This window comes from Nycticebus coucang, chromosome X, assembly GCF_027406575.1.
Source record: "Nycticebus coucang isolate mNycCou1 chromosome X, mNycCou1.pri, whole genome shotgun sequence".
Lineage (NCBI taxonomy): Eukaryota > Metazoa > Chordata > Mammalia > Primates > Lorisidae > Nycticebus > Nycticebus coucang.
Window position 1 is genome coordinate 89,329,484 of NC_069804.1, and position 12,021 is coordinate 89,341,504.

The window sequence follows — 12,021 nt, forward strand, 5'->3', positions numbered from 1 at the left end:
TGCTGAGTAGTGATCATTATTGTTGTTTCATGATTTTGGATGCCGTATAATGACAGCTCTGATGGTCATTCCAGAAAAAGAGTTCCAAAATTGCTTTGAAGGGTAGACTAGGTGCTGGTGTTGGTGCATGGCTTCCCAAGGGGAGTACTTCAAAGGTGACCACAGTGATGTTCAGCAACGAGGTATGTAGTACTTTTTCTAGGCGAGTTTGTGAATTTAATTGTCAGACCTTATATAAGCCCTTCCAATAGAGCAGATTGCTTAATTCTGTAGCTTCTCATCTTTCTGTACTTTTGTGCTTCCATTTTTCTAGAATTCCCTGTCTCATGTATCCTTGTTGAGCCTATTTATCCTTTAATGTTTAGTGTTATCTCCCCTAAAAAGCCTTTTTAGACACATGTTCCCAGGGATGAATGAGTATCCCTTTTCTGTATTCTCTGTCCTAATACTGCTTCCTGTGACTGTGCCATGTCAGCCTTATATCCTGAGAACCTCAATTCTTGACACATATTATAAGTGCCCGATAAATAGTATTTGTTCAGTGTTTACTTTTATATAACTCAGTGGTTATATGCAAATTTTCTATCTATTTACTTACATGATGCTTTTAACAGCTTTAGGAAATAAAATGGCATATTTAATTTTTCAAATGGTAGAATTAATGATTGCTGTTGCCTAATAAGTGGATAATTGACAGTGGAACTAAAATCTTATGACTCCCAACCCAATATTTGTCTGGATATTCATGCATGACTTCATTATAAATCTTTGTATGATGTCAACCAAAGAAGTGCAGTCATGACAGTACTTAAATATTTATAGTAGCTGAGATTTTAAGAGTATAGTCATTGTTCTGTGATCAAATCAGGCAAAACAATAAAGATGTTTTTATTTTGACAAAATTAATACTGTGCTCTAGTGACTTGGGGAGATATACGAGTATATGCAAAAAATTCTATGAATACTACCTTCACACATAAACTGGTATGTTTATACCTTTTCTTGCCAATGGAGTTATCTTAATTGAACATCTTTTTTTTTTTTTGCAGTTTTTGCAAAAAACTGGCCCCTTTTGGCCAGGGCCTGGGTTTGAACCCACCACCTCTGGCATATGGGGCCGGCGCCCTACTCCTTGAGCCACAGGTGCCGCCCAATTGAACATCTTTTTAATGTTTATTTATTTGTGCATACTTAGGATATATAATCTGCTTTATTTTTTACTATTTTATACTTGTACATATTTTAGGGAATTGAAAGTTTTTAAAGATTAAACTTCATATTTTTATTTTTCTGTAGCTCATTCTGTTTCCTATATAACCTTTAGAATTGGTAGAGTATGAAGCATTGGAGTAATTTGTAAAAGGAAGTTGTAAGAAAGAGTAGTTTGTATTCTGTTGTGAAGTGCTAGTGTATGTTTGTCCATGCACATGTTTCAAATGCCTATTAAGTACCATAGTCATTTGTGCCTACCTATAACTTTCCATTCTTGTAGGTAAACAGTATATTTTTTTTTTTTTTTTTTGTAGAGACAGAGTCTCACTTTATGGCCCTCGGTAGAGTGCCGTGGCCTCACACAGCTCACAGCAATCTCCAACTCCTGGGCTTAAGCGATTCTCTTGCCTCAGCCTCCCGAGTAGCTGGGACTACAGGCGCCCACCACAACGCCTGGCTATTTTTTGGTTGCAGTTTTGGCCGGGGCTGGGTTTGAACCCGCCACCCTCGGTATATGGGGCCGGCGCCTTACCGACTGAGCCACAGGCGCCGCCCCGGTAAACAGTATATTTTATGTTTCTTTCTCATAAGTATAGTAAAGATGAAAACTAATAGACAAACTTTATTAGGTTAAGTAATTTGTTTCAGTCTTTTTTGTTTCATTCTTCTTAAATGTGGTATGATGATTAACATTTTTTAAATCCTGTGTCATTATTTAATTAAACTGACTTCTGAAATTTCCTTCTGAAAGGTTTCACTGGAAGAAAAAAATGCAACTATTATTTATGACCCTAAACTACAGACCCCAAAGACCCTGCAGGAAGCTATTGATGACATGGGCTTTGATGCTATTCTCCATAATCCTAACCCCCTCCCTGTCTTAACTGACACCTTGTTTCTGACTGTTACTGCTTCACTGGCTCCGCCATGGGAGCATATCCAAAGCATATTGCTCAAGACCAGGGGTGTGACAGACATTAAAATTTCTCCTCAGCAAAGAACTGCAGTAGTGACAATAATCCCTTCTGTAGTGAATGCCAGTCAGATAATAGAGCTGGTTCCAGATCTCAGTTTAGATATTGGAACACTAGAGAAAAAGTCAGGAAGTTGTGAAGATCATAGTATGGCTCAAGCAGGTGAAGTCATGCTGAAGATGAAAGTGGAAGGGATGACCTGCCATTCATGCACTAGCACCATTGAAGGAAAAATTGGGAAACTGCAAGGTGTTCAGCGAATTAAAGGTAATATATCTGGGATTGTTTGATTATTTTGTAAGGCTTAGTTTTCTGTTTTGATCTTTTTTTAACTTTTGGCTTTCTTGTTAAGCATGGATTTTGAATCTATGGGACAAGAGTGTTTACTGCTTCACTGAAGTTTTAGGTACAGCATAATTCCAGGATTAATGTCAATAAAGTTAATAATTATAATTAAAGTTTACATGAACCTTGAATTGAAGTTTAACAGAAAAGGCAGCTGGGGTGGCAATGCATGGAATTCAAAGTTCTTGATATAACATTCCTGGGGTACTCTTTGCTGCTAGTATATTTCTCCTCAGGTATGCTGAAACTTGGAGAACATAGCTACAGTAGTCTTATATTTTACTTGTTTCTAGTCTATGTCAATATCATTTTCTGAAAAGAACAAAATTATTTTTAAAAAGATGATGACAAGAGTGAAATAAAAATAATTATTCACGTTTCCTGAAGTGGCTGAGGAATAATTGAATTAAATAATTTTTTCTTTTTAACTAGTCTCCCTAGACAACCAAGAAGCTACTATTGTTTATCAACCTCATCTTATCACCATAGAGGAAATAAAAAAGCAGATTGAAGCTGTGGGCTTTCCAGCATTCATCAAAAAACAGCCCAAGTACCTCAAATTGGGAGCTATCGACATAGAGCGTCTGAAGAACACACCAGTCAAATTCTCAGAAGGATCACAGCAAAGGAGTGTATCATATATTAATGATTCAACAGCCACTTTCATCATAGATGGCATGCATTGTAAATCATGTGTGTCGCGTATTGAAATTGCTTTATCTACCCTCCAGTATGTAAGCAACATAGTAGTTTCTTTAGAGAATAGGTCTGCCATTGTAAAATACAATGCAAACTTAGTCACTCCAGAAACCCTGAGAAAAGCAATAGAGACCATATCACCAGGGCAATATAGAGTTAGTATTGCAAGTGAAGTTGGGAGTACCTTGAGCTCTCCCTGTAGTTCATCTCTTCAAAAGATTCCTCTGGACATAGTTATCCAGCCTTTGACACAAGAAACCATGATAAACATTGATGGCATGACTTGTAGTTCTTGTGTGCAGTCTATTGAGGGTGTCATATCAAAAAAGGCAGGTGTAAAATCCATACGAGTCTCCCTTGCAAATAGCAGTGGGACTGTTGAGTATGATCCTCTACTCACCTCTCCAGAAACCTTGAGAGAAGCAATAGAAGACATGGGATTTGATGCTACCTTGTCAGGTAATCCTTACTTTTTATTTGATTCCACTAATGTCCTTTTATTTACATTTTGCTGTTATTTTGGCTTTTATCAATGAGAAATGCTTCATAGGCACTACCATTCCACTCTTTGCAAATAAGTCCTATAAAAGTTGTTGGTGATGCATACAAAGATACATAAGGATGTTCGTATAATTGTCTATAATATTTAACACCTAGAAACAATAAATCATGCTATGAGCATATATGAAATTCTATGAAGCCATAAAAGTTATGGAATTAAAGATACTTAATGTCAGGAAGAGTGTATGAGATATTTTGTTAAATAAAAAAAAGCTGAAAAGCTAAAAAACACCGTGATCAAAATGTTATAAACAAATGTATACAAATTTATACCATGTATATATTATTTATGTATATGAATGAATAAGATTCCTAGTAGGACATGAACCAATATTTTTAACAATAGTTATCTTTGGATATTAGTTTAAAGGTGGTTTTTGTTTCCATTGTGCTTTCTTGTGTATTATAAGTTTTTCTTATAATTATGAATGTATGTTTGTACATATATATTTATGCATTTATATAATGGGGGAAGCAAATGCTATTCTAAATAGGGAAGAGGCCAGGCTTAGTGATTCATGCCCGTAATCCTAGCATTTGGGGAGGCCGAGGTTGGAGGATCACTTGAAACAGAAGTTCCAGACCAGCTTGGGCACTAGCAAGACCCCATCTCTATTTAAAAAAAAAAAAGGCAAAGAAAAGAGGTAGAAATACAAATAAGACTTTTAATTTTAAGCAATCAAATTAAACTGACTCTAGAGCTATCCTAAAGTCTTCATATTTCCTGACAGCTTTAAAGTTTGAACTAAAACAAAAAATGTACATTCAATAAATTATCTATGTGAAATTTTTGTTTTGAAAAAGAATTGAACCTGGCCTTGAATTAAACTGAAAAATACCCTAATGAAATTTCTTCCTTTAACAATGGAAAAGTTATACAACTAATTTCCAGACAATGTCATTAATCTTTGCTATTCTTTTTAGAATGAAGGATATCAAATAGTAATATTCCCTTTTTAAGCTCTCTAAAACTGAATCAAAATTTTTACTAAATACATACCCAAATTATTATGGTAGATAAGTGTTAGTGATACTGTACCCAGACACATACAAACATTCTTAATGTCATTCATATTGATGACAAATGGTAGAAATTACAGGATTTTCATGTATTAAAATTGACATATAGTTTGCATACCATAAAATTTGTTCTTTAAAGTACACTTACTTAATAATAACAGAGAACAATTTATCTCTTTTTTAGAGCACAAAATCTCTTTTGAGATTTTCTATATTAAAGTGAGAATTTTAGGTGGGCATGTAGAATGGTGCAGCTACTTTAGAAAACAGTGTGACCGTTGCTGAAAAAGGTAAACATAAAGTTACCACATGACCTAGCAATTCTACTCCTGTATATATACCCAGAAGAAATAAAAACATATGATCATGCATATGTGGTTATTAGAATTATATATCCAGAGTTTTGCAGCCATCACCACTATATAATTTTAGAATATTTTTATCACTCACAATAGAAACCTCATACCTATTAGCAGTCACTGCCTATTTCTCCTTCCCCTCCACCAGCCACTGTAACCACTATTCTATTTTTTTCTTTGTGCATTTTATTCTAGTTATCTCATATGAGTAGAATCATATAATATTTGTTATTTAGTGTCTGTATTCTTTTATTTAGTGTAATGTTTCCCGTGTTCATACATGTTATAGCATGTATCAGAACTTAATTCTTTTTATCATTGAATAATATTCCATTATATGGATATATCACATTATTGTTTCTTCATCAGCTGATGGAAATTTGAATTGTCTCTACTCTTTGGCTAATTTAAAAAAATGATGATATGGGGGGCAGCGCTTGTGGCTCAGTGAGTAGGGCGCCGGCCCCATATGCCAAGGGTGGCGGGTTCAAACCCAGCCCCGGCCAAACTGCAACAAAAAAATAGCCGGGCATTGTGGCGGGCACCTGTATTCCCAGCTGCTCGGAAGGCTGAGGCAAGAGAATCGCATAAGCCCAAGAGTTAGAGGTTGCTGTGAGCCGTGTGACTCCACGGCACTCTACCCGAGGGCGGTACAGTGAGACTCTGTCTCTACCAAAAAAAAAAAAAAAAAAAAAAAAAAATGATGATATGAACATTTGTGTTGAAGTTTTTACATGATCATGTTTTTATTTTTCCTGTATATACCTGGGAGTAGAATTGCTAGGTCATATGGTAACTCTGTGTTTATCTTTTTGAGCAATGGTCACATTATTTTCCAAAGTAGCTGCACCATTATACATTCCCACCTCAAATTCTCACTTTAATATAGAAAATCTCAAAAGAGATTTTGTGCTCTAAAACAGATACACTGTTCTCTGTTAGACAATGCATACAGAGTACTAAATTGTTAAAGAGTCTCTAGTACCAAAAGTCTTAACAAAAAATAGGAAAAACCATAATTGCAAAGGGAAATAATTATGAAACCAGAGAAAAACTTAAATAGGAAACATTAGAAGTGCAACTATATCAGGCAACCATAAAAATGAGTAAAATTAGTTTCAGAAAAATTTAGTTTTATCTACCACCATTGAGAATCTTTAGACATTTTTAAAATCATGGTGTTTGAAATTATATCAGTTCTACATTTTACTACTTCATAATATTGGATAGTCCTTCAGAGTTTCTATTATATATGTTAAAACATTTTGGCATTTATAATGCATTATGTTGTCAATGATGGACATCAGTATCACTAAAACAAGTTACATTATAATATTCCTGTTGGTGGCACCCAATGTGGTACTCAAACCCACGACTCTGGGATTAAAAGTCCTATGCTCTACTGGCTGAGCTAACGGGGCTCAGGGAAATTGGTCCAGTGACCTGCGGAATCGTCTTCACAGATTCCTCCTCTGTGTTTTCCTCACATGAAGCACCATTTGTCAGTGGTTCCCTGGTGGTCCAGTGGTTAGGATTCAGTGCTCTCACCACCATGACCTGGGTTCTTTTTCTGGTGAAGGAACCACTGACTTATTCCTATGCCTTTTATATATAGGAACCCAAATATAATCAACTTATATAACATATGATATAAAGCAGATAGTTTTCATGTTCAAATCTAGTACTTGTCATCACACTAAGCATAAACTTTCAGACTGGACTGAAAATGGAATTTTTTCTATTCACTTGGGTCTGTATTTTTACCTCGTAAAGTATGGTTCCCAGGCCAGCAGCACCAGCAGCTCCTGGGAGTTTGTTAGAAGTACAGATTCTGTGGCTCATTGCAGACCCATTAAATAATTATCTACATTTTAATTTTAATGAGCTCTCCAGGTAATTCATATGCCAATTAAAATGTGAGAACAGTGAGTGGTCTAAATAATTTTCTGCATTGACCTCTATGAATAAAATCTATGAATTAAATCTATATTAACTTTGTTTATACAGACAAGTCCAGAAGCTTGATTTAATGTGATAATAAAATCAGTCATGCACCATATAATGACGTTTTGGTCAATGATGGACCACATATACAATGATGGTGATCCCACAAGTTTAATAATGGAGCATATATAATTTTAAGCTTGCTATATGTCACTTATTATTGACATTGTAGATCAAGAATGGGAAATGACTGATATGTATAATGGTATTGGTATATTTGATTTTCCATATGAAAAAATTCATATAAAAATAAATATACCATCTAGGTTTGTTTGAGTATACTCTATGATGTTCAAACTGAAATTGCCTAGCAATACATTTCTCAGAACTTCTTCCCATTATTTATGTGACAAATGACTGCATCATATTAAATAATATAATTAAAAATAACTAACATCTGATGTGGTTTATATAGCAAGTGTGAACAGAGCAAAAGCAGCTTTCAAATTATCTTAGGTGGCTTCAAAGATTAACTTGAACAATAGAATAAATTTTGATCAGACTGTGAAGTGGAATTCAAGTCTCTGGCACTGATTAGATAGCATCTACGCAGTCCTCAGGAACTAGGAATGCAGCATATTCAGTAATTTAACGGTGTCTTTTACTTTAGACTACTATTGTTAAGGACCCTTAGAATCAGGTTGTTTTTTGTTTGTTTTGTTTTTTGAGATAGATTCTCACTCTGTTGTCCTAGCTAGAGTGCCATGGTGTCAGCCTACCTCATAGCAACCTCAAAGGTTTAAGCAATCCTCCTGCCTCAGCCTCCCGAGTAGCTGAGACTACAGGCTTCTGCCACAATGCCTGACTAATTTTTCTATTTTTAGTGAAGATGGGGTCTTAATCTTTCTCAGGCTGATGTCAAAAACTTGAGCTCAAAGGATCCTCCCATCTTGGCCTCACAGAGTGCTAGGATTACAGAGGTGAGCCACTGCTCCTGGCTAACCCTCGAAATCAATTATTCAACAAATTATCAGGAGCCTATTATGTACCCTGCATCTGTTAGGGCTCTTAACAAACACATTAATGGCCATGATGGATAAGTAAAAAACCTTGGCATAGTGAATATTTCTAAAAGAACTGTGACTATGGTGATACGTATTATTGGGATGAAAGCTTGTTATCAGATGACTGCATTCTGTGAGTCTGTAAGAGAGCAGAGTTTAAGATGCCATCAGAATTGAGGCTACCAATTTTATGAGTGCCACTATCAGTGCTGATCCATATATCACCATCTAGCACTGTGACCTGTTCTTAGAGGGACTGGCAAATTTTGCCTCTATGTCATAATAGTCATGGGTAGGCCAAGTAGTGAGAAAAATAGGAGGTGCCTTTTATCATGAACATCAAGCTCATCATTCTCTTAAAGTAAAATGTCATACAGGGTGGCCATAAAGTTTGTATACAATTTAAATAGAACTATTTGGCGACCCTGTATGTGAAGTTTAGTAATCATTAGCCAATTAAAGAAAAGTACTTGATTGAATTCCTTCCCCTTTCTGTAACTTTTTATCTTTAACTATTTTCAAACTTAGAAAAAGCTATAAGAATAGTACAAATATTTATGTTTATCAATTTCACACAGATTCCCCAGTTGTTGATATTTTATCACATTTTTTATCATTCTTTCTTGGTAGATGGATAGACATACACTTACACATATATTTTTTCTGAACTATATATTTTTTTGAACTATTTGAGAGTAAGTTGCAGACATAATGTTTATAATTGTTTTTAAGACATTTTCAGATTATACATTTGTTCTTCACATTACACCAGACACAGAACCTCCAATCAATTTTCCTATCAGATTGCAAATCTTTCCTTGAAGTTTGTGGAATCATTTCTAATTTTTGTCTCAAGTTCAGGAAAGTCAGTTTTCCTTTGGATTCATTTAAGCGTAAGTAGTATTGTTATAGCCTGTAAACAAGCTAACTAAAAAAAAACTAGCCATTTTATCCATTGTGACTTTTTAACACTGTCTCTGTGGAAGATGCTTTTTTGCTTGCCACACTCACAGGGTAAAGGTCACAATTTTATGGATTCATTTTTTTTTTTTTTGAGACAGAGTCTCACTTTGTTGCCCTCAGTAGACACTACCATAGCATGATAGCTCACAGCAACCTCCAACTCTTGGGCTCAAGTGATTCTCTTGCCTCAGCCTCCTGAGTAGCTGGGACTAAAGGTGCCGGCCACAACGCCCAGCTATTTTTAGAGATGAGGTCTCACTCTGGCTCAGGCTGGTCTTGACCTGTGAGCTCAGGCTATCCACCCGCATAGGCTTCACAGAGTGTTGGGATTACAGGTGTGAGCCACCATGCTCAGCCCAATTTTATGGATCTTTGTTTAGTGGTCATGCTAACGTAGCCAAAAGGGACTACCTCTATGATTTATTTTAACATTGTACTTCTCAAGTTTGAAATTATAGATGGTATTCCAGGTTACGTTTGGTACCAGAAATAATTACCTTTCTCTGGAGCAAGACATAAAGCAGTTGGCTATATAAACTTTATTTTTCCTTGTCCAAGTTCATAAATATATTTCAACAGTAATTATGAGAGAATGAAGGAAGCTTCTATCTAGATTAAAATAATGGTTTTTATTCACGGCTGAAGCTATGTCCTTTTGGCAAATGAGCCCACTTTTTAAATTTTTTAACATAACGTTTTTACTATTTGGTAGATTTTGACATATGTGTTCTAAATAATGCTCTCACTATTTGAATTAATAGCTTTTTTATTCTTAAGCTAATTTATTTTAAGTGATATTCTTAATTTTTTTTTATTAAATCATAGCTGTGTACTTTAATATGATCATGGGGCACCATACACTTGGTTCATAGACTGTTTGACACATTTTCATCACACTAGTTAACATAGCCTTCCTGGCATTTTCTTAGTTATTTTGCTAAGACATTTACATTCCACATTTACTAAGTTTCACGTATACCCTTGTAAGACACCTGCGGTGAATTAATAGCTTTCTAAAGTGATTCACTTAAAAGGAGAACATCTTCAAAGTATCCTTTACTACTGAACTCAAACAGGCAGCACTGCCACCACCTGGGAATTTGGTGGAAATGCAGAATCTCAGGCTCTGCCCTAAATGTACTGAATCAGAATCTGCATTTTAACAAGGTCCCCTGGGTGATTGTGTGTGCATTAAAATTTAAGAGGCATTATTATAGTCGTATGACAAGTCTACATCATTATTCTTCAGGTTAGGCTTTTTTTTGTAGTGTTTTCATCATTTCTTCTTTTTTTATTAAATCATAGCTGTGTACATTAATGCAATTATGGGGTACAATGTGCTGGTTTTATATACAATTTGAAATATTTTCATGAAACTGGTTAACATAGCCTTCACTGCATTTTCTCAGTTATTGTGTTAAGACAGCTACACTTAGTAGATTTAACATGTACCCTTCTAAAATGCACCATAGGTGTGGTCCCACCAATTACCCTCCCTCCACCCATCCAGGTCAGGCTTTTGTTAAAGTTTCTTTCAAAATGCTTTTCAACATCCTGAAAACCAACTGCCATGCAGGAGTAGTGCTAACCAGATAGACCTGAACTGATGTTTTTTCTTAGAAAGCAAGAATAAATTACCTAGGTTAATGGCAATTTATCCATCACCTCTTTTCCTCCTCATCTCTGCAGGAGAGGAGAAAATCTTTGGCTTATTTACAGGTCCAGGTATGTGTTAGAATAATTTCTCCCTTCCTGGGAGGTGACTAATACTGCACTAGATAAACTGAAATAGAAGAGTAGATTTTGTGATACTGCAGAGGAGCTTCTGGGATGATAGGAGCTTCTACAGTTTATAGATAATCTATGTAGAGATTCTCTGAATACTCCATTGCACAAAATGAAGATTATTGCTGGCTTACTCCTTGTCTCTTCTTCCACTGTCCACAAAAACATTTTAAATTTTAAAAATACTACATATTTGTATTAAAAATTCAAACAATATGGAAGCTTAGATAGAGAAATATATTCATCTTTCTGTCATTCTATTCCTGTTTTAACCCCATTCCCCAAAAGTAGCCACTGTTAATAGTTTGATATATAGCCTCCCACGCTTTCTTATGCACGTTCTCACATATGCATACACTAAAAAATTCAAATAACATCACACTGCAGTGCTGTTTTGCAAGTTGATTTTTGTTCCACTTAAGATATTGTGAATCGCCTTAATGCTAGTGTGTAAGTCATCAACATGATGGTAAGCATTCATTATAACAGTAAGAATTATCCATTAACAAACTACTCTATACCTGGGGTGGGGGTAGATTTAATGTCTGGACTATAAAAGTATAGTCCAGACATTAATTTATAGTCCAGACATTATAGTTCTATATAAATTATAGAACTATAATTTTGTTCACTCATTTAGCTCAGATTCTCCTGGGAACTGCAATGAGCAGTATTGAAATTGAAAATCACTGCCTGGGAAAGTATAAGGATAACTTCTAGCTGAGGGCTACTAGAACCTTGTTGGTTTTAAAAGAAGGGATTGACAGTACCTAGAGATATGTATTGTGATGCCTGATGAGGGCGTGGCTAGAAAATGAAATGAATCTTTCCCTTTCTACTAGACACAAATGAGCCATTGGTGGTAACAGCTCAGCCCTCACTGGAAATGCCACTTTTGACTTCAACTAATGAATGTCATCCTAAAATGATAACACCAGTTCATGACAAGGACAAAGAGAAGACTTCGTCCAAGTGTTACATACAGGTCACTGGCATGACTTGCGCTTCCTGTGTAGCAAACATTGAACGGAATCTAAGACGAGAAGAAGGTGAGACACTCTAAAGTTTGCTGCTTGTTATTTTATGTGCCAGTTT

At 35.5% G+C, this 12,021-nt stretch overlaps 1 protein-coding gene across 2 annotated transcripts in view; it reads left to right on the forward strand.

Annotated features, from left to right (window-relative positions):
* Window positions 1-12,021, forward strand: part of ATP7A (ATPase copper transporting alpha) — a 219,408-nt gene that overhangs the window by 159,758 nt on the left and 47,629 nt on the right. For both annotated transcript variants that reach the window (XM_053579634.1, XM_053579635.1), the window contains 3 exons: window positions 1,964-2,453; window positions 2,964-3,689; window positions 11,769-11,975. In XM_053579634.1, the coding sequence (XP_053435609.1) occupies window positions 1,964-2,453; window positions 2,964-3,689; window positions 11,769-11,975 (1,423 nt within the window). The remainder of the gene's footprint in view (window positions 1-1,963; window positions 2,454-2,963; window positions 3,690-11,768; window positions 11,976-12,021) is intronic.